General features: G+C 44.2%; 1 protein-coding gene across 3 annotated transcripts in view; it reads right to left on the bottom strand.

Moving 5' to 3' along the window:
- The window catches only part of Ddi2 (DNA damage inducible 1 homolog 2), a 44,566-nt gene extending 20,889 nt beyond the window's left edge, over positions 1-23,677 (bottom strand). For 2 of the 3 annotated variants that reach the window (XM_055610812.1, XM_055610815.1), the window contains exons 1-6: positions 22,448-22,802; positions 14,110-14,239; positions 9,182-9,418; positions 6,570-6,696; positions 3,790-3,917; positions 701-829 (exon numbers count right to left, since the gene is read on the bottom strand). In XM_055610812.1, coding sequence (XP_055466787.1) covers positions 701-829; positions 3,790-3,917; positions 6,570-6,696; positions 9,182-9,418; positions 14,110-14,239; positions 22,448-22,585 — 889 coding nt within the window. In that variant the 5' untranslated portion in view covers positions 22,586-22,802. Of the gene's footprint in view, positions 1-700; positions 830-3,789; positions 3,918-6,569; positions 6,697-9,181; positions 9,419-14,109; positions 14,240-22,447; positions 22,803-23,655 lie in introns of those variants that run through there. The other variant, XM_055610813.1, reaches the window with a different exon arrangement.
- Positions 23,678-24,001: the final 324 nt, after the last annotated feature.

Raw genomic sequence — 24,001 nt, forward strand, 5'->3', positions numbered from 1 at the left:
CACACACACACACACACACACACACACACACACACACACACACACGCTCACACACACAAACTGGATGAACCTCTGAATGTGGAGCATAAGCCTAGCAGAGATGACTATTTTGACTGGATCACATTGAAGAACATCAAGGAGCTGGAGGACAGCCTTGTTGTGGAGTGTGCTTAGCATGTGCTAAGGCACTGGGTCCCATGATGGAACTGAAGGATGCATTTACAGACTGAAAAAGCCACCAAGACATGAGTACAAGAAATGAAGAGACCCATACTCAGGCATATGGAAACACTCTAAAGGGGAGCAGAAAGGAGAAAGGACTATATATTCCAAGAGCATTCAGCAATACTGACAACAAGAAGATTAAAATGCATTGTCTAACACAGTCTTGGAAATGACCTCTGACCTAGCCAGGCTAGAGGGAAAGAAGCCATATTCTAGGGTCAGCAGATGTCTCAGCAAGTGAAGTACTGGCCACAAAAGCCTGGCAATCTGAATTCAAGTCTAGGGACTTGTGTAAGGCCAGAACCAACTCCTAAAGTTGTCCTCTAACCTGCACAGAAGCGGATATACCCAAAGACAATACACCTGCCACATCAATCAAGAGATACTTATGAAAGAACTTTAAAACTCACCACCCTACAAATTCCCTACAAAAAAAAAAAAAAAAAAAAGCAGTAACCTGCCTGCCTTTACTCACCTAGATGCACCCTTCCAATAATCTTCTGTGTGCCCACTCCTTTGGCAATGCCAGCCCACCGACGGTCCACCAGTCTCATTATGTTACACCTTTCTGCACAAGCCTGGCTCATAATAGTCATCTGGGCACCTGGAGGGAGAGAAGAGTATCAGACTGTAAAATATAAATGCCATGTAACATCATCCTGCTTAGCTGATCTTTGATTTATTTTTTAAAACCCCTGCTTTTCCTCCTGCTTCCACCTGAACGCTCCAGGATTTTATAGAGGTGCACCAACAACCCCTGCTCAATTCAATTTTCATTTCCATACCAGAACCTAACATAGCACAGAAGTAGGACTGAGAGAAAGAGTATGTTGTTTATGGCGTAAATGAAAGCTACAATTTCACCAACAGAGAACAAGCTTATCAGGAAGTGACCTTCTAAAACGCAATGCTGCCACTGTGTCCGCAGACAGCAATGTTATGTTAAACAGTTCTTTACACTTAGAACATTTCATCTTTTTGTTTCTTGCTTTTTAAGTCAGTCTCATTCCCTGTGTAGCCAAAGCATTCTTGAACATGCAATCCTCATTCAGCCTCCTGGGATTACCGGTGTGTACTTCAACACACAAATTCAAGTGAATTTTACTTAAAGGTTAGAACACTCCAGTTAGAAGTATAGCTCAGTGGTAGACCACTTACCTAACATGGACAAGGAACCCCAAAACCATGTTAGAAAAAAGCTGGGCATGGTGGCACATACCTTTAATTCCAGCACTCAGAAGGCAGAGGCAGAAGGATCTCTGTGAATTGGAGGCCACCCTGGTCTACAGAGTGAGTTCCAAGACAGCCAAGGCTACACAGAGAAATCCGCTCCCCGCTCCCCAACACCCACAAAAACAACAAAAAAACAAAAAGTCTCTATTTTTCCCCAAAGTTAGAAATGAACCTACACATGACTCCCCTTTTCTTTTAAGCCTGAGGGCAAGTAGGATGGTTTCTTTTTGGCTTAAGTTCTCACCACAGCTCCAGCGCTGTCCAGCTCAGGACTCTTGTGTCTACCTCCTGAGGTGCTAAGATCACAAACATGCTCCATTGTACTCCTATGAAGTTTTATACAGTGTTGGCATCACATCCAGGGCCGTGTGCATGTTAGACAACCATACTACTGGCAGTACTTGAGAGCACTTTCTCTCTCAGGGTGCATGTCCTCAACTGTAGCAGGCTGATACTTCAGTAATCTTTGTTTGGCCCTAGCCTCTTCCTTGAATGCTGTCTCCTCCCAAACTCATTTCAGATCTTTGCCAATGAAATGACCTTCTCACGATCTTGAAACTGTGGTGTAGTTCAATGGTGACTCCCACTGTCTTCATTCTGCCCTTCGACTGTCCTGAACCTACAAGTAAGGTCTCTGCAATGCCTGCTATTTCTGACCTTCTCTCATCTCACCACAGCTGTTGGTCTGGCTTTTGCCCGTCTTCCTCCTGAGTGGAGTCTTCTCTGGCTCTGAACTTGTGCCACGCATATGTAATTTAAAGCAAGTATGACCCTCCTCAGAGTTATGCAATTCTTCCAACTCTGACTCTGCCCATAGTAACCCCAAACTATCACCTTCAAATCATTTCTTCACCTATTCAATAACCTTCAAAGGGTCCACTTTTTATAAAACAGGGTCAAGTCACAGTGTTTCAATGTCAGGCCCACTGCATCCTGTTCATCTTCATTCGTACATTCTCCCATCTTGTTTTTGGACAGGGTCTCACAGCACAGGCTAGCTTCAAACTCACTGAATGATGAGAATGGTCTTAAATTTCTGATCCTCTTGCATCTACCTCCCAAGTGCTGGGGTTAAGGTCTGTGCTATCATGTTCAATTTACAGAGTACTAGATCAAACTCAGATCCTATCTACCAATAACCCCAGCTCTACTCCTACAGTCTCATTATAACCAGACAGCATTTCTAGATAGGAGGAATGTATCTCCTAGTCACTCTGGCCTCTTATATAGGATCCTTCCCCTAATCTCATTTTCTTCAAGTTTCAGCTGTGCTTAGGCCTGGCTCCAAACTCAACTGCCAAACCTGTTTTCTAAATTCACTGCACATTCTGGGCATTAAGCACCCATACCTTGTGGGAACTGGCAGATCTTGGGCACAAAAGCAGTTAGAGCAGTGACTAAGGTGCTACAAAATGGTGGTAGTGACTGCTTAGCAGGCAATGCCCTGGGTTCTACCCTGACCACCTCCACAAAAAAAAAAAAAAAAAAAGCCAAAACTCCTATGAGGTCCTAAGTCTAGGCAATCTAGAAGGCAATTCTGTTCTTGTTCCCACAAATGAATGTGGGGAAAGTTAATTTAGCTCACAGCCACACCTCTCTAGGCCTTCATGTCCCTACCCATAAAACAGGAACACAGGATGACTCATAGGGACGGTCTGAGGTAGAAATGCAATGCTGTAAAATGCACCAGGCCTCTAGCATGGTGCTTGGCATACAGGAAGGGATGACTGTGCACTGGGGAGCCATGCATTTGTTTGTTTCTCACATATATGTCCTGAAGCTTCCAACAGGTGGCTTTACCATTAAGCACTCAACCCAAGGCACTGTACCCAGCACTAGATAAGCATTTAAAAAAGAAAAAATACGCAATTTTTCTTTACATGTATGTATACATGTGTGCTACATGCATTCAGGTGCCTGCAGAGGGCAGATGAAAGCCCTGGAGCTAGAGTTACACACAATTGTGAGTACCTAACATCGGTGTTGGGAGCCAAACTTTGTTTCTCTAGAAGAGCAGCTAGTATTCTTAACCACTGAGTTATCCATCTCTCTAGCCCCTTGGTAGGCACTGTTCAAACATATGCATCAGTTTCTATCTTCAGTTCTTTGGGTATGCGGCCAAGAACCTGGAAACGCCTCCCAGGTCCTGACTACCAGTAAGCAACAGTAGAAGACAGGGATACTCCAATATAAAACCAGGTAAGAAATGACTGGGAAAAGAAATCGATCACCAACACAAAGACAGAAAATGAAAATGTAACTCCCAGGCATCAGCAAGCAGAGCAGAGGACCACAGTGTTTAAGGTACTAGACCCCCCTCCCCATCATCACCTGAGTCAACGAAGGCTTTCACAGGATGCCCATTCACTCTGCAGTTGATATAGAGCATGGCGACCTGGCCGAAGCTCTCCGGGGCCTCTTCCATAGCTATCGTCATGTTCTCCTCGATGTTCTGCTGCCTGTGACAAGCCAGAGCAGCACACTGAAAGCTCCGTTTCCAGGAAAGAATACCACAAACACATTTGTAAATGGTTTTTGCCCTAACTGTAGCAGCTGAATCATAGAATGGAAATTGGTTCTGTTTTTTCCCAACAGGTGACTCAGCAGGAGGTGATGAGAAACAGAGCCGGCAAAAGACCTAAGACCAAACCATCCTTTTACAAAGCAATTATGCTTCTTTAAAAGCTCAGAAATGGAAAAGTAAACTCCTTGAAAGCAAGGCCACAGCTCTTTGTATCTTACCAAACACTGACATTTCATGAATACTACTTGAGACACGTTCTTACTCCATAGCCCAGGCTGGACTTGAATGGGTAAGCCTTTCCAGTGTTGGGATTAAAATGTGTGCCATCATGCCCTGCAAGAATATGCCTATATTTTGGGGTTTTTGTTATTGTCTTGGTTTGGACTTTTTTGAAACAGGGTTTCTCTGGGTAGCTCTAGCTGTCTTAGTTCTGTAGACCAGGCTGGCCAAACTCATGAGATCTGCCTGCCCCGCCTTCTAAGTGCTGGAGTTAAAGGAATGTACCACAACACAGAGCTAACAAGACACTGGCTCTCAACCTTCCCAATACTGCAAACCTTTAATACAATTCCTCATGATTTGGTGACCCCCAACCATAAAATTATTTCACTGATATTTAAGTGTAAACTTGCTACCATAATGAATCATAATGTAAATATCTAATATGTGAATCTCATGAAAGGGTCATTCAACACCCCCCCACACACACACACACAGGTTAAGAACCACTTGTTTAAGGGCAAGGAGCCTATGAGATAGCTCCGTGGGTAAAGAATCTTGCCTCTAAGCCTAAAGACCCGAGTTCCATTCCCAAGTACCACAAGGAAAAAGGACTCCAGCAAACTGTGTTCTGACTGCCACACGTCACATGTATACACACACCAACAAATTGGTGTAATTACACTCACACTGCAAAAAAAAAAATAAAATAAATATTTACCATGTATGGTGGCACACCTGGAGGCAAGAAAACCTTTGAGTTCAAGGCTAACCAGGGCTACATAGTGAAGACCCTGACTCAAAACAACAAGTAAACCCAATAAGCAAAAAGAGCTTCAGGGCAGCCCCAGATACACAGCATTGTCAGGCCAACACGGGCTACTAAGTAATCTGGTACTCTGCTTTCCTCACGCTACCCAGTTTCCTTTACCATAGCCTTTGTAGGAAACAACCTGTTTGGGTATGATACACTCTACTTCCAGGGTTTTTCGGTTTGTCTATGACGCCTTCCCACCCCCTTTCCCAGGATGAATGCGACAATGCTTGAACATTACAGCTGCAATGTGATCTAGCAAGAACAAACTGTTTATTTCTCTGGGCACACTCAGCTAGTTAAGCTATGTCCACAGACAGTCAAAAACATCTGATTAAGGCCCAAAGTCCCAGCTAGTAGGGAAGCTGAGGTAGGAAGGAAGCGGAGTTAAGGTCAGCTTAGCTACTCAGTGAGATCTTGTCTCAAAAATAAAATGTAAAAGCAGAACTGGATGTGATTCAGTGGCAGAACACTTGCCTAACTGTGTAGGAAAGGGGGAAAAAATAGCAATTTTTGATGCAGTTAATGAGAACACTTAACCCTGAGAATATGAGCAAATAGCTTAGGGCTTTCAATTAATTATGGAATACAATTTATATTTCTTCAATTTCAAGTACAGTCAGCGGGTCAGAGATGCAGCCTGGTAATAAAGGACTAGTCTAGCAGGTATGAATGACAAAGTCCCCAATGTAGGCAGAAGAGTGGGCAAGAGCCTGTGAGTATGATAAAGCAAGTAAATTAGGTAACAAGAGAAAGCTCCCACCCTACTCAGTATAATAGGGAAATCACTGGATTTGTTCCTCTTAGTTACAGGGTTTTCACAATTAGCAACAAAAACTAAACTGGGGTTGGGGAGCAGATAGCCATTTCATCAGACAGTATCGGTTCTGAATAATAAGGTGGCCAGCACTGCCATTAGGATCACTGTACTTGCCTGGGCTCTACTCTGGAAGATCCTGACTCACAGACTACAGAAAAGACTCAAGCACCTGCAGTTTTAAAAGCATACTCTATGCTTTTAATATGGGCCCATCAGGGAACCACTGCATCAGAGGCTCAGAGTAGGAAATGTGCCAGGCAGAAAGCTTATCCACCAACTGAGACAGCAAAAAAAAAAAAAAAAAAAACAAAAAAACAAAAAAACCAAACAAACAACAAAAAAAGAAGACAGACACCGGACTACCAGACTCTGCTTGTGCAGAGCTCTCTAATCCAATCACCTTCAAGCTCTGATTTAATCAGGATTGAAATCAGCCTTCATAACCAATCTGATCTCAACAGATGGGGTTTCTCCTGTCTGTCCTAGGGTCACCTACCTAGCTTTAAGTTGTTTTGTCTGCTAATCAGAAAGCGTTCACAAAACTTGAGAGCAGGAAGTCATTAAGCATATTTGAAATACTGGATCAAAATGTGAGGACAATGAAAGAGATTTACCTGAAAAGACTGAGATTATTATCTCAACCTGGAGACAGGGGAGCTGCTCCAAGCAAAGGTCCAGCTAATGCCTGATGACCTGGAGGCTATGAACTTGCTCATTAGGTCAATGGACCTTACCTTATATCCTCTTCTATCTTTGCCTGTGCTTCCAGATCAAAGGGGTCAGCAGAAAACAGACGAATCCTTTCTTGTTCTCTCCGGGCTCTGTCCTGTTGCTGCTCCACCAGGACCCTAGTAAATTTCTCTACAAAAATAAGGGAGAGACATATTTAGCTCTACACTTTCATTTTTTTAATCCATAATTTTAAAACTGCTTTTATTTCATCTGAGTAGTGGTGGTGCCTGCCTTTTATCCCAGCACTCAGGAGACAGGGGCAGGCAAATTTGAGTTTAAAGGCAGCCTGGCTTACAAAGCAAGTTTCAGGACAGCCAGGACTACATAGAAACCCTATCTCGAAAAAAACAGTATCATCAAAAACCTTTTATTTCAGATGTGTATGTGAACAGAATTTTCACAGCTACAATCTTGTATGCCTTAGCTTAAAAGTCAGAAGATAAGAATGTGTCTCCGTTTCTTAACATTTGACCTCAAACTTCTGCTGCAGCTTCCTGGGTGCTAGGATTACCTGTATGTGCTAAACACTGAATCTGGCTTTTCTTCTTTACATTTGTGTTTGTGTAGCCATGTGTATCTTTGTGCAACCACAGCCTCTAAATGGATCAGAAGAGAATTGATCTGTGGGAATCAGCTCCCTCCTTCTACTCCATGTGGGTTCAGTTCCAAAGACTGTCAGGTTTTGCCTCAAACCTGCTTCCTCATCCTCATCAGATCAGCTGCCTCACCAACTCTTACTGCCCCTTTTTATTATCATTAGAAGTTCCATTACATTGTTTCTACTCAGTTCAACAGCTTCTCTATATGCCCAAATGAGGCAGAGAAGCCTCCTCTCCTCCACTCCCCAATTGTAGTCACTACCTTACCATGAAGAACAAAACAGAGCTCTGTATAATTCCCTTTTCCTCATCTGTGCTCATTTCCTTTGTACCACAGTCGGCCTTAAGCTGGATCAGCAAAGTAGAAATCAGTCTATCACATTTCATGCTCTTGATGGAAAACATGCAGGAAAGGTAACAGAGAGCACTGCTTACTACTATAGGATGTAATTACAACAAAAATCAGTATATAAATGTGTCCAAACTAGTCTCTGACAATTAATATGCTAACATAATTAAGGAGTTGGGCATGGCTGTGCACACCTCTAAATCTGGCACTTAGAAGAGGCAGAGGCAGTAAGGTCTCTGTAGGCTTGAGGCCATCAGGGACTATAATGTTGACTATCTTAAAAAAGAAGGAAAGGAATGAAGGACACCAAGGCAATGTCATGTGAACTACAAACCTTCTCAACAGGATGTACCTAAATATTAAGTGAAAAGAAACCTTGACATAAAAGAGTATACTCTCCTACCTCAAATGCATAAAGTTTGCAAGTAGATAAAACAGATCAATGATTATCAGAAAAGTGTTGCCTATGAAGAGGAAACTGACTAGAAGAAACACAGGGGGACTTTCTGGCCAAGATTGCTTCCATGGGTAATGTGCTTAACTTGCCAGCATGAGGACCTGTGCTTGTGTGAAAAGCACACCCACATAAAACTGCTGGAGATGACAGTGCACACTTGCTCCAGGGCTCCTGAGGCCTGCTGCCAGCCAGCCTAGCCTAGCAGGGAGCAACCCTGCCTCAGAGGAGCTAGATGACATTCTTGAGGGTGCTACTTGGGGTTGCCACATGGTCAATACATGCAACTCCAACTTTAAAAAGACCGAAGCCAAGCCAGGCCTGGTGGCACATGCCTTTAATGGTAACACTCAAGTGGTAGAGGCACTTGTAAACCAGTCTGATTTTCTGAATTCAATCCCCGGCTCCCCGCAGGGGGCAGCAGAGAACATGCTCATGAGAGCTGTACTCTACCATGGCCATGGGGTGTGCTGTGCAGCTATACAAAATGTGTATAGTGTGGAAAATGAATCCTGAGTTCAGGCCCCAGAACCCATGGAGTCACACACATCTGTATAGCAGTCTCCTATGGTGAGAGAACCCCCAGAAGCTCACATACCAGCTAGCTTGGTATAGACAGTATAGTGACAAACAACAGAGACCCTGCTCTCAAAAACAAGGTGGAATATGAGGGCTGACACCCAAGGTTGTCCTCTGACCTCTATATATGTAAGCTGTGGCCACAAGTACAGACACACACAAGATTTTTTTCCCCCTTTTTTATTTTTCAAGACAGGGTTTCTCTGCATAGCCTTGGCTGTCCAGGACTCACTTTTTAGACCAAGCTGGCCTCGAACTGACAGAGATCTGCCTGCCTCTGCCTCCTTAAGTGCTGGGATTAAAGACATGCACCACCGTGCCTAGGTAAAATTAAGAAATTTTAAAAAGAAGCTGGGCATATGCTCTTAACCACAGCACTCGGGAGGCAGAGGCCCTAGTGGTTGAAAAGACCCCTCTCCCACAATCAATATGATTTCAATGAAATACAAACATGATTGTCAATTAACCTAGTCTTTGAGATTACATTAATTCACCTCTCATCAACAGACGGCCTGTACAAGAATCACCGGAGAGCCAATGGACTAAGACAGTTGCCTGGGTCTTGTGCATTTGCTCTGGCACAACTACTTCCCCTCAGGTCATCCTGCCACCCCTGCATGTGGGTGAGCTTACCAAGATCTCCACTGAGTAGAGCTTCTGCCAAGGGTGGGTTACGCTCCTTCAGCAAGGACAGCTCATGCGGGTTGGCCAGCAGCATGTCTCGAAGGAGGGCTGGATTGTCTAAGCCTTGAGGAGACGATGCTATTTCCCCAGGAGATGAGTGCTGAGCCTGTGCTCTGGGCAGCTGGCGCTGTTGGGGGTTTGACGCACCAGGCACAGCTATGCTACTGAAGTCGATCCGGGGTAAGTCTGTTGAGATCAATCAACAAGTTTACCCAAATGATGCATGCCATCAAAACAAGCATTGAAAGCCACAGCAAAACACTGACTCATTCGACATAAGGATAACTGTAGACACACTATGCCACTCTGTTCTTCCTCCAAGAGTAAATTGGCAGGAAAGAGTATGAGAAGAGGGTACTCTGGAAAGACAGTTCAGAGGTTAAGACACTGGTTGCTCTTGCAGAGGACCAGGGTTCAGTTCATAGCATCCACATGGTAGCTCAAAACAACCTGCAACACCAGTTTTAGGAACATCCCACACCCTATTCTGACTTTTGTGACCAACAGGCACACACACACAGTGCACTATACATACATTCAGGCAAAACATTCACACATACATTTTTTTAATATCTTAAAAAATTAAAAAAAAAAAAACAAACACCTCTGTATCAGGCAATGGTAACAACTACAAATTTGGAATCTACAAAATGTTCCACATCAAATAAAAGTTTTATTTAAAAAAATGTAGTTGGATGTGGTGGTGCATGTCTTTAATCCCAGTACTTGGGGAGATAAAACAAGCAGATCTCCATGAGTTCCAGGGCAACCTGGTCTACATACTGAATTCCAGGCTAGCCAAGGCTATTCAGTAAGACACCATCTCAAGCTAAATAAATAAAAGGGAAAATTTCATTTACATTTATTTGATTTCTGTTGGGAAGAGAGGGGTTGAAAGTAAGATGACAACATGGAAGAGTCCGTTTTCTCCTCCCATCATGTGAACTTCTGGGTTAAACTTAGGTGATCAGACTTGGCAGCAAGCTCCTTTACGCACTGAGCCATCTCTCTGGCCCTTTATTTAGTTAGTTTTTAGAAAACTAAATCCAGGGTGGAGATGTGGTTCAGTGGGCAGAGCAGCTGCCCAACATGCCAAAGCCCTGGGTTCAAGGCCCAGCACCACATAAAGCTATGTGGGATACAGTACATCTGTAATCCTGGTCCTCAGGAGGTAAAGGCAACAGGATTAGAAATTCAAGATATGGAAAGGGCAAGCACTGGGCCAGCATTAGTAACCTCTAGGGTGGCCACAGTGAGATCCCCAGTGGTTCTATATACAAAAAAAAAGCAGCAGGACACACACACACACACTCCCCACCACCCAAAGAAGTTCAAAATAATCAGCTACAAAATAAACTTTTGGTCACCTTGGGGATGAATGAATCTGTCTCAAACAAACAAAAAAATTGTCTCAGTAACTGCAACTGCCTAATTCTAGTATGGCCCTAGAGCCATACTGAGCTAGGCATGGTGGTGCAGGCTTTTAATTCAGGAAGCAGAGGCAGGTGGATCTCTCTAAGTCTGAGGCCAGCCTGCTCTACATAGTGAATTCTAGAACAGCTAGAACTACATAAAGAAACCTTGTCTCAAATAATAATAATAATAATAGTTTATTGTTACTGTGTGTGATGTTAAGTGTGGGCATGTGTCCCAGAGCACACTTGCTGTCTTAGTCACTGTTCTATTGCTGTGAAGAGCCGCCAAGACCAAGTCAACTCTTACAAAAGAAAACATTTAATTTGAGGATTGCTTATAGTGTCCGAGGTTTAGTCACTGTCATCGTGGCAGGGAGCATGGTGGCATGCAGGCAGGTGCTGGAGCAGTAGCTGAGAGCTTGCACAGGAGTACCTTTTACCCTTTGGGCCATCTTACTGGCCCTGGTTCTTAAGAGATTTGCTAGGGCCAGAGAGATGCCTCAGTAGTGAAGAGCACTTGCCCTTTGCAAAAGACCCAGGTTCTAGTTCCAGCATCACTTATGAGCTGGTCAGCAGTGGCACACACCTTGAACCCCAGCACTCGGGAGGCAGAGGCAGACACCTCTGTGAGATGGAGACCAGCCTGGTTCCAGGACAGCCAGCCCTACACAGGGGGGGGGGGGGGGGAGAATACTGTATGTACCACGTGAACAGCATAAATACTTCATGTCAAATTCTATATAACAAAGTACTCTAGGCACTGTATGAGGAAATATGGGGAGGTTCTTCACACCTCTCTGAATTTAGTTTCATCTGTGCATCCCAAACACACATGGTCCTGGGAAGTAGGTGGGAACAACTGTTTTACAGACTGAAGAACTGAAGAGCAGTAATTTTTGACCCCAAGTTTGGACTGTTCTACAACCTCAGTCTTCCCACAGGAGCCTACACAATGCATGATTCCATTGCTATGAAATGCCCACAACAAGTGAACATAAAGACAGAAAGCAAACTTGCTGGGTGTGAGGGAAAACAATGAATGACCACACACAACGAATGAAGTAAATAGAGACAGACTGACAGCGGCACAACTCCACAAACATATCAACAGCCACTCAATTTTATCCTTTAAATGGGTGAATCGTGTGGAATGTGGTTTCATCTCAATAAATCTGTTAAGTAAAAGATAGTATGGTGGCTTATGTCTGTAATTCTAGCACACTAGAGAAAAAAAAAAAAAAAAACAAACTAAAAAAAACTAGAGCCAGAATGAGACAATGACCCTGAAAAAAATCCACCTTATGTTCAACCCTAAAACTCATTTAATGACCAACCTTGTCCTGAAACTGAGACAACTTTGTCCTGAAGTTCTTTGTGTCTCAGCTACAAAAAGGGAATGCTTAAATTCATGTCTAAGGTTCCATCCTCATAAAAGTTCAACTAGTAATTATCTTAAAACAGAGGCCAACTGGCAGGAGTGAGAGATGGGGCACACAGAACAAAACATTTAAGCAACGGAAAGTGAGTGAAGTAAAGGCGAGTGGTGGCAGGCTGCCTGAGGAGCTGTGGTCTCTACCAACCACCAGAAGAACATGGGTGGGGCTATCTCTACAAGTAGAGAAACTGACGTTCCATCATGCCAGTTCATTCACTTCAAAATTATTTTGAAAAACTTGTTTACTTAATAAACCAAATCTCTACATATACCTCTCCCCTCACAGCAACATACTGTGTTGTCCATATACAAACAGCAAAACAACAACAACAACAACAAAAAACCAAAACATAGAAACAAAAACAAAACTAATACAGCGTCTCTAGTACCACCTCATAAAGTTCCCGAGGGAAGATTTGGTTTCTACCGACTGGCAAACGAGAACTGCTATCTTTGTAAAGCAGAAGCCCAAGGGACGGATTAAAATCAAGTGGACACAGTGAGTGCCTGAGATGGACTTGTAGTCTGAATGGTTATCACTATGCTCCAGGCTGCAGTGTGTCACCTAACACACCTCTCAGCCTATTACCATAAACCTTAGAAGCAGGAGACCTAAATACCATTTGAAAATTTTCATAAAAATATGGCGGCGGAGGGGGGGCACATTTCACCATGTAGTTCTACATCAGGGCTTGGAAATTCTGAGTCATGAGTTCCTTTGAGTAGCTAAAGGAAGCGATGGGCCCTCTCAGCATCAAGCACATATGCGCCTGCTCCCACACAGTCCTGCATATTTAGAGACACTGAAACCTCCTAAACCTAAATGCAAGCTCCAGACTATGAACACCACGACTGCCTGGGTGTGTGGGTGCATGTCTGTAATTCCAGACCTTGGGAAGATGAGGCTGAGGGCCACCTTGGGTCATAGAGAGAGTTCCATGGCTACACTGTGTTGCGGAACTCTGTCTTTAAAGAGGAAGGGCGCACGTGTGTGTGTGTGGGGTTTAATCCAGGAGCAATAGCTCAGTAAAGAGTGATTTCTTTTTTTTTTAAAGTGATTTCTTGATGATTGCTAACACACACATAGGAGCTCATAACCACCTGCAATGCCAGTTCTATAGGCTCTGATACCACTGATGTCTGTGGGCACTTGCACTCATGAGTACAACCCCCCACCACATAATTAAAATCATAAACTCCAGTTCCCGAAGATCTGACACCCTTTTCTGGCCCCCACAGAAACTGTATACACATAGCACACAAAGAGGCAAAATATCCATACATATAAAAACAAACCATTTAAAAATATTAACAAAAGGAAGAGAATTCCCCAATGTGAATGGTGCACCCAAGACTAGTAGCAGTGTCAGGGAGGGACCCAGACACGATGCTGCAACCACTTAAATCTGCCAAGTTTGAAATAACAGAAGAAAGTGCTGGGCACAGTGGTACATACCTGTAATCCCAGCACTCAGGGAGGCAGAGGCAGAGGCAGGTGGATCTCTGAGTTCAAGGCGAGCCTTGTCTACAAAGTGAGTCCTAGACAGCCAAGGCTACACAAAGAAACTCAAAAAAACAAAGGAAAATAACAGAAAACGCAACATTTCAATCACTATTTTTACTAACTAGCTACTCAACTCTGATGACATCTTTTAAACTTGAGTTTCATTTCTTGATAAGTAAACTGGAATTACTTCCCCCACAACCAAGCATGAAGACCAATGAGATTTGGGTTCACATGCCTGATGGCTAGATATACTGGAGTAAGTCAGTGAAAAAGCAGCACAAGCTAACCCAGTCTCCTACTCCTTCCCAGGAATGAACATTATCACAAAACCATCACTGAGAACAGCAGAGGCTAACCTTGACTGAGGGCTTGCCATGTGCCAGCTCTTGTGGCTGGGTTATGATACCTACCTTATGAAAGAAGAGTCCCTGCAGTCAGGTCTACACTCTGCTAGTCTAATTCTAAAACACAAACTCTGCTCTATGTACTGACGTTTGTATTGGAAGGTGGTAAGTCTTACTTGAGAACTGCACTGGAGGGCGAGGGTCTGCATTCTCCTTCTGTCGTAGAATTACAACATCGCCATCTTTTAAGCCATACGAAGCCAATGACCTGTGGTTGTCGGTGAGAGGTCTTTCTGCGTAGACAATCTGCAAGGGAAGATTTAGCTGTATAAAGTACTGAGAAGCAACATGGAACCATCCCTAACAAGTGTATTTGAAGTAAACTATACTTTCCTCATATAATATGCTACATGTTGATCTGCTCCTTGGTCTTTCTGCTCAAATGATATATAGGCTATGTGGAAAAATGATTTTCTTCAGCTGCCCATCACAGATGCTTAGGATAAGGCCTGCCTGTTACATAACAAATGCCTCTCAAGAAGCCTCTCAACAAAGAAGTTTGCTCAAGTAAAGGATGGGTGGGTTCATATAGTAGGGAATCTTAGCAGCCAGGGAAACAGGCTCTGGGTATGTTCACTACAAGGGGAATGATGTATAGTTTTAGCTAGCAATGGTGGTACATGCCTGTGATTCCAACACTGAAAGGCCAAGGTAGAAAAACTACCTTGAGTACCAGGCCATCCAGAACTTCAGTGAGACACTGTCTCAAAAACCACAAAACTAAAGCCCAGTACACATGTAACAATAATTATAAAACAGAAGAGGGGGTCACAAACAGAAGAGGGGGTAGAAATAATCAAACACAGTACTCAAAGATCAAGTTATCAAAAAATAGATAGATAGATAGATAGATAGATAGATAGATAGATAGATAGATAAATGTTTAAAAAAGCAAAACATCTGAGAAAGTGATAATAAAGAAATTTAGGGAACTGGAGAGATGGCTCAGAGGTTAGCAGCATTGGCTGCTCTTCAAATGTCCTGAGTTCAATTCCCAGCAAACATGGTAGCTCACAACCATCTATAATGAAATCTGGTGCCCTCTTCTGGAGTGCAGGTATACATGCAGACAGAACATTGCATGCATAATTAAATCTTAAAAAAAGAAAAGAAAAGAAAAGAAACTCGAGATAAAAAGATTAATTGTGGGGCTGGAGAGATGACTCAGAGGTCCTGAGTTCAATTCCCAGCAACCACATGGTGGCTCACAACCATCTATAGTGAGATCGAGTGCCCTCTTCTGGTGTGAAAGTGTACATGCAAACAGAACTTTATATACATAATAAATAACTAAATCTAAAAAAAAGATAATTGTGTTTTTCAACTGAAAAACAAACCCACAACTATGGTAGTTGGTTGGAATCTTAAGAACTTTAAGACACTAGCAGGTCTTCTCTTTTACCATCCCTAAAGTTTTACTGCTCTCATGTTTATGAGAAAAATATAAATAGGAAAGAAAACCATGTTGAATTAAATACTATGAACAGAAATGCTTTCTGTGGTGTCAAACACAGAAGCAAAGTGTAGTGAGAGGGAAGGGAAGAACAGAGCACACATAAGCACACTGTGACTTTGCCACGTAGGGATGGGAAACCATCCCTATGTCATGTACTCCACAGAACAAACTGGAGCTTGGCACAGCTTGCTCACTAAGCATTTACTCTGCACTGGGTCACAAGCTAACTGAGCAACCTGAGCTGGGTACTAACTCAGCCAGGAACTGTGAGAGGGCCCTGTCACTAGGTGGGCCAGGTGTCAAATTTCTTGTTGTCAAGCACAAGGACTGATCAGACCACGTGTCTTCTCTAGTTCTTTTTCCATGCTGAACTCAGGGCCTTGTTCTTGCTAGGCAACTTGTCTTACCACTGAGCTGTACCACCAGCCTTCCCTCACCTATCCACATACTCTTTTAGCAAAGTTCCTGGGCACAGAACAAACAGACGGCATTTACACTGACTATTCCAAGCATTCACTGTCATTTTGCTCCCAAGTTTGTGATGATATGGACAAAACAAAACAAAAAACAAACAACCACAAATTGACTCCTTCCAGAGACAAGATAACAGAATCTGTTCAATTTTATAAGTTTTATGTATGACTAAAAATTACTACAACCATCACTGTCATCTTGTCACAACACTTATCTAAGTGCAGATCTCATACTTAAAGGAGATAGAAAACAATTGATTCTTTTCTTCTTTTTGGTAATATAATGGAGAGTAATACTATATATAATTTGTGGGTGTGAGTGGTAAACAACCATAAACCAGTCACAGGTTGAGGTATACCTGTTGGGTGATCAACACCACTCAGCCACTGTGTGAGCTCACAAATAGTCCATGGTCTACTCAAACATCTCAGGTTCAGAGTCAGCTGTCAGTGTAAGGACACATAACTAGCTCCCAAGGCAGATACTCAGACATCCACCTGCCTCTGCCTCCCAAGTGCTGGAATTAAAAGTGTGTGCCACTGCCGCCCAGCTACACTACATTCTTATTTGAAAATGTATTCATTTATAGAGAACCAAACTCAGGAAGATCAGAACAATTTAGGGAATAAGGCTGTGGTTCAGGAGGAGAGCTTCTGCTTGTCATAGAAGGGAACAGCACAAGACCACTGAATTCTCCTCCAGTGGGACAATATGGAAATCCAATGTTTTTTGTTTATTTGTTTGGTTTTGGAGACAGGGTTTCTCTGTGCAGCCTTGGCTGTTCTAGACTTGCTTTGTAGACCAAGCTGGCCTCAAACTCACAGAGATTCTCTTCCCTCTACCTACCTGAGGGCTGGGATTACAGACCTGCATCACCAAGCCCGGCTGGAAATTCAAATTTTAAAAGAACACTCTGCTACCACTGAGTGAAACTACCAGGCTATAACATGCCAAGTTCCTATTCTCCCACTTAACCCGCAAGCTTTCTCACTGGTTGTCACATCGTTTTAACAGGGATCATTTGTCCAATTTTATGGAACAGAATATTCCAAGGCCATATAGCTATTAAGAGAACTGAAATTGGTTTTCTATGTGCTTGACATTAAGAATGATATTCCTTTACAGTTTCCCAAAGCAGTCGCAGAAACTAAACTGGCCTCTAAGCCTTCTTCCACCAACTAAGGATCCACACCCCCACTGTCAGTGAAGGTGCCTGCTATGTGAAGGTCCTGGGTTCAATTCAATATGGGGGTATAGGACACACATACAACTGCTGCCTTATTCTAAACATCAAGTAATACTGGGACTGGGGACGGGGGGGGGGGGGAATGAAGCTCAATGGTGCAATACTACAAAGAACAGGATAAGGCGGGGGGGGGAAGAAATATTGCAATGCTTGGAGTCTTCTTAGTTGGCCCAAATGTCATGGACACATCTGGAGGTATGTTTCACTAATCCCCTGGGAAGCCTAATTCAGCTGTGCTGACAACAAAATTAGCCATCACACTGGATAGAGAACATAGTCATAAGAACCAAAATCAGCAGGTAACTGGAACATGGACACACACTGTAAATCCCAACACTCAGGAGGATAAGGAAGGAAGGTTAGGAGTAAGGCCAGCCTGGGCTATTGAGATCCTAGCTCAACAAAGTTTAAGAAAGACAGTAACTTTGGATCTTAAGTCCTTAAGTAAATCACCCTATAGCCAGACATTATGGTACAGCCTGTAATCCCAGTACTTGGGAAGCAGAGACAGGAGGGTAAGTGGCTCAAGGCCAGCCTGAGCTATCTGAGACCTGTCTCAAGCAAACCCATGCCATCTTCCAACTCAACAGGAATGACTAGATCAATGACTTCAAGTCTCTGATTAGGCAAACAAATGGCAAGCCAGTGATGGCTCTGGTGCAGCCCTCTACCACATCTGTTACTCTCCTCAAAAGCTGGTAGAGAAAACCTGAACCCTGCTATTCAGAACAGCCTACAGGAGAAATGTACATTTTCAAGGTGTAAATCTCAAGAATTGGTACAGCAGCTAGTACTGACACCAGAGAAACATTCTAGAGACATTATTCCAACCTTAATCAACACCTAACAGACTCATTAATACAACTCCAAATCTTTAAGCATGACATCAAATGTCTTTGGTCTCGAAGAATGTGGTGGGTGACTCATGCCTTTAATCCCAACATTCAAGAGGCTGAGGCAGGAAGATCTCTGAATTGGAAGCCAGCCTGATCTACAGAGTGAGTTCCAGGACACCCAAGGCTACATAGAGAAACCCTGTCTCAAAAAACTGGGGGTTTGGGGGGAGGGATGCTTCCTAGTCTCTGAAAGCACTCTACCAAAGCTATCCCAACCCAGCAGATCTTAATTTTTTTTTTGAAACAAGGTCTCACTACTTCTTATGTAGACCAGGTTGGCCTAAGGATTTAGATATCCACCTGTGTCTGCCTCCAATTGTTGGGTTTACAGGTTTGAGACACCACGCTCAGCATCCAACAAAAACTTTTGCTTTGTTTTTTGAGACAGGTTCTTACTATATAGCCTTGGCTGGCCTGAAACCTGAAATGAAGACCAGGCTGGCCTTAAACTGTGAGTTTCAAATAACAAACAAAAACTAACCAAACAACCACCAAAACCAAACTAATAAACACTCAATGTGCAATTATCTCTGGATTATGAGGAATTAGAAAGTGCTAGCATTTCTGTTGTTGTTTTTTTGAGACAGGGTTTCTCTGTATATAGCCTTGGCTGTCCTGTACTCAAGATCCGCCTACCTCTGCCTCCCTGAGTAATGGGATTACAGGCCAGTGCCACTGCGCCTGGTGAGTGCTAACATTTTTATTCTTTTCTGTGTTACTATAACGACTATTCAGCATTTGCCAAGGAGGAAAAAAGATGAAAATTATTTAAGGAAATAAACATACCAAAACTAGTCACAATAGAAACTTTCAGTTTCCATGGTTTAAAACAGCATTTCTATAAACCACACACAGGCATTTCCAGGGTCAGTTACTGCTGTGAGTTGCCCTTTAACATGCCTTTCATTGAGGGTCTTTGCATTCTGTACAGGCTTTTACTCCATGCTACCTACAGAAGTAAGTTTCAAAAGTCTCAAGACATTAATTTAATATGAGCTAAGTTCTAATAATTGTTTCAAGTTGGCCCAGCCAAGCCAGCATCAAAGCATCACCCTGAGCCTGCCTGGCTGCCAAGCCCACACTTGCACTGAGACTGAAAAGGTCTTGCTTTAATCACAGTACAAGTGGAGATGGTTTCTTTTCTAAATTTATTGTCACCTCATTAGAACTACTATAGTCAGACTAGAGCTATTAAAAAATTAACACCTTTTCTAAGAATCTTGTGTACAGATGATGCTAATGAAAGACGGTGTTCCAAACCAGTGCCCCCTGTATGGGACAGGCACGCAAGACAGTTCAAGGGTTAGGAAGAAAACAGAAGGCATGAGAGCATTTATTTATTTATGCGTTATTTATGTGTACTTCGCCGCATGCATATACATGTGCCGTGTGTCTAGAGTTACTGACAGTTGTGAGGCACTGTGTGGGTGCTGGAAAGCAAACCTCTGAAAAAGTCCTTTATAAAAGCAACAAGTGCTCTTAATTTACCTGTCTCAACCTCATTTCTAGTCATTCTAGTTTATCCTTATTTAACCCCCATCCCTAGACAGGGTTTCTCTGTGCAGCCCTGGCTGTCCTGTACTTAGTCTGTAGACCAGGCTCACCTCGCACTCAGAGATCTGCCTGTCTCTGCCTCCTGCGTTCTGAGATTAAAGGCATACAACCCCTTTGAGGCTTAGCTTATCTTTCTTGAATTCTATTTTGTATCTCATTATAATGTACATTATTACTCACTGTGCATAATAACTGATGTATAGTATGCACACATGAATACCTGGCAGCTCTAACTGCTATGTATCATACAAGAGAACATGCACACACGTGTACAAGTAGCACATCAAACAGCCGTTTATGTATAAGGTACTATGAGAATGATCCAAACACTTTACTTACGACCTAAGGATAGTAAGTTTAGGACAGAAACCCTCTCCACCTGCGCATGTGATTAACGTGGGACACGCTCCATCTCAGTGCAAATGTAACTGACTCGGTAGCCAAGCAGTAACACACTTGGCATGTTTGGATGGCAGTGGTGAGGAACGCAAGGAAGGATCCTGAAGAAATGGAGTCAGAAATAGGAGGTGAAGAAATGGGGATGGAAAAAAAACTTTAGCTCAGTGAAGTAAACATACTGAAAAAAAATCTGAGAAGGGTCAAATCAGAAAAACTGGTTGGGGAGCTCAAAGAAGAAATGATTGGGAATTAAAAACAAAAAACTATAATGTTTACTTTCAGGATCGAATGAAAGGAAGTGACTCACGTGTCTGGGATGGATCCTGTTCCTGCCTGAGAGGGCTAGCCAGTGAACTAGACAAGCGACCCCCACTTAAAAATCAGCTCTTAAAATAGATACTAAGTTGTCAGCTTACATAGAGCCAACAGCACTAACTTGAAAAACAGGGTGCTGTTTACAGCTATTTAATACAGGCTTAACACTAGCTGGAGTCCAGGTTTCTGTACACTCATTTGGGTTAAGAAGAAAGTAAATACCAAATGGTGATGCCAGCAGAGGCAGGATTTAGAGCTAGCCTAATTGTTCAAACAGTATCTCTAAAACCCCAAACTGGCAAAAGACAGAGCCCTTTTTACCCATACAATTATCATTAAATCTGATACCCCTTTAATTTACTTCAAGTTTGTTTGTTGTTTTTGTTTTTTTTTTTTTTACAGACATCTGAGTGCCATGGGCCAGGGAGTGGTAGCATGCTGCTTGCCTGGCAGACATAAGATACAGCCAGCCAGCCAGACACAGACAGACAGACAGACAGACAGACACGATGATGAGAAAAAAAGTCAACCCCTGTTCAATCTCAAGTCCTACTAACAAACTCACAATTATTCCGAATCAACTGGCAATTATAACTTGGGTAATCAAAACAGCAACACACACACAAAACTGAAACAACTTCAAAAACTGTAAAAGTGAAGCTGGTCATGGTAGTGTATACTTGTAATCCCAGCAGTGCAGGAACCTGAGGCAGAAGGATTGCTGTTTTGAGGCCAGCTTGGACCCCGAAGTTGAAACCTTGTCCCCTAAACCCAAAACAGCTGCTTGTGATGGCTGAAGCCTTTAATCCAAACACTTAGAAGGCAGAGTCAACAGGGATCTCCATGAGTTTAGATCTGGGAGCCAATCTGATCTATACGGTCAGACACTGCCTTTAAAAACAATGGTATCTTTAAACCCAGCACTTGGGAGTTCGAGGCCAGCCTGATCTACAAAGCAAGTTCCAGGACAGCCAAGGCTACATACAGAGAAACGTCTCGGAAAAACCAACCAAACCACCAAACAAACAAGAAACCCTCTAAAAGTCTCTAGTTGCAGTTTGCCACTGAGGGTGCCCAACAGAAACTGGTAGTAGGTTTCTATGGGTTAATTTTTCTATGGAAATTGGAGAACTGGTTATTCCCTAGCTTTTTTGCCAGACTGCATTTGTGAGTGACACCTCGCCCCTTACGACAGATCCTTCCAGAAAAAAGTTATACACCAAGGTACTAAAGTTCATATTGTGTAAAGGAATCACATTTCTGAACAAAATATTGACACATGTTTACCATAAGTCAGGACAGAACAAGCAGTGGTTGGGCAATAGATTTTGGAACTATTTCATAACTGCAGAAGGAAATCAGGATTTACATTCTGGGGCCTTGGGAGGCGTCTATAATTTTTTGGTGTTTAGACGATACCCAGCGAGGCCCACTTTGGAAAGAATCTTAAGTGTTTTAGTGCAATGGTTAGACAGTAGCCCACCTATTGTTTGACGAAGACTACTGAAGGCTCCAAAGCATTTTAGGAGTATATTTTCTTGTTAGAAACGTAATAGAGACTTAGCTCCTCGCCACCGAGTCCCTCGGAGGTCTCCAGACAGTAGGCCATTTTCAAGCTAATGTCCTTCGAAACCACTGACCCAACTGAACTGGGACCAGAAAAGAGGAGAGCTTTGGTCTGAGAGAAGCCAACAGACTGAGTTGACCTAACCATTACTTAACAAAAAAATAATAACCAGAAACGCATGCCGTAGGGAAGCATTTCCAGAGACGTCAAAGGCAGAGCGAGTCTCAAACTTTCCCCCTCACTTTCAACTGCAAATCTGCATGCTCCCAGGTAAACTGCGCATACTGACACAAGCACTCGGTCCAAATAAGCGAACCTCAGACCAGCCTCTATCTCCCAGTGATCCAAACTGGTATTTCTGGTTTGGAGAAGCAGGAGATGTGGACCCGGAGCTCCCGAGGGCCAGAAGTGGGGAGGGCTGCCCACCCGTGCACGTGCCCCTCTAGCTGCAGTGGGTGCACCTACGGGCGGCTGCACGACTCGTCCCCGCCGCCCCCCAACTCCCCGGCCGCAGCGGCTGGAGGCCCCGCTTGCTGCCCCGGCGTACCTGGCTCTCGGCGGCGGGGATGCCGGACTCGAGCTCGCACAGCGCGCGGAAGTTGTGCAGCTCGAAGTCGGCGTCGACCTGGAGGGAAAAGGTCACCTCGGAGAGGTCCCTCCGCACACAGTACACGGTGAGCAGCATGGCCCGGGCCCGACCCGACCCGGCTCGGCCCGGCCTGGGCTCTGGGTGAAGGGCAGCCGGCGGCGAGGGGCCTGGCGGGAGCTGCGGGAGGGCGGCGGGCGCGGGCTGCTCGCTCGCTCGCTCTCTCCTTCCCTCCCTCACACGCGCGCAGTGACTCACTCGCTCCCGCCCTCAGCAGCCAGCGCGGCCGCCGCCACCCGCCTGCGAGGCCGTCTGCCTGCCGGCCTGCCTCCCACAGCTGCCGTCAAGCGCGCGGGCCGCCCGGCGCCCCGCCCCGCCGCAACGCGGCTGCCGTAAAGCGCGCCAGGCTGCGGCCGCCTTCGCGACGCGCTGGGTGTGGGGCGGGGCTGGGAGAGCTGCTGGGAGGAAGGTGGGGGTGAGGGAAAGCCGGGGCTAGTTACCTTAATAACTGAATTCGCGAGTGCTCCACCATCCCAGTTGTTCATCCAACAGGCACCTACTGTGCGCTTGGATGAAAGACACGAGTCCTCGCCTTCAACTCTCCATCTGCTGTGGGAGACTTAACTAAGCAGATCTTTCTAAAAACAGATTTTTCGAAATGGAAGATGGCATTTGGTAATATTAACTCGTTTTCGTCTTGGTAATGAATGTAGGACAAAAACCTAGATCCTTGCTTTAAGGGGGCGCATCGCAGCCTGCGGAGGCCTAGGGCAGTGCGCCTCTGTGCTGGCAGCCACACAGCTCAATTCTCCTTAGTTACCTCACTCTCGGATTGCATCCCTCTCCCAGCTTTGGCATTCCAGCACTGACCTTTACTGGGCACAGTTTAGAATCTGCGCAGTATACTGGGACTGGTGGTCCAAACTCAAGGCCATGAGTTCCAGGCCAGTCTGAACAACTTGTTTTGAGAAGGGGGTTGCTAAATAGTTCATTGATAACTTGCCTAGCATGCCCAACACTCAATCCCTTGCCCTACAAAAAGAAAAGTACTTGTAAATTCAGAGATATAGAGACCCCGACATAAGAATGGTAAAAATGCAGAAACTCCTCCGGACCCACTAGGGTGGTCCACGTTTGTAATCCCAGTATGGCAGAAGCAGAGGCCATACTTGCCAAGACAAGGATTGCCACTCCAGGCTCCACAGCCTCCTCCAGCATAACAGGAAGGAAACAGGAAGCAGGATGACTGTAGATACCGCGAGAACTTCGGTTTGTTTGCAGAACAGACAGAACTTCTAGGTGCAGACTTTTACCAAGAAGTGGAGAAGCTGGGTCCCCAGGACAGTCAGTGCTGCTATCAAGGATCAGAAGACAGAAAGCCCAGGCACTGTGCAAACGAAAGGAAAATTATAATGAAAACAACACTTAAAGAGCCTTTCAAAATGGAGTTAGGAAATCTAAGAAGGTTTCTGAGGACGCCAGTTGCCTTGCAGGATGTGAACTCTAGTCACCTTC

Source organism: Psammomys obesus, unplaced genomic scaffold, assembly GCF_907164565.1.
Source record: "Psammomys obesus unplaced genomic scaffold, mPsaObe1.curated_primary_1811, whole genome shotgun sequence".
NCBI lineage: Eukaryota > Metazoa > Chordata > Mammalia > Rodentia > Muridae > Psammomys > Psammomys obesus.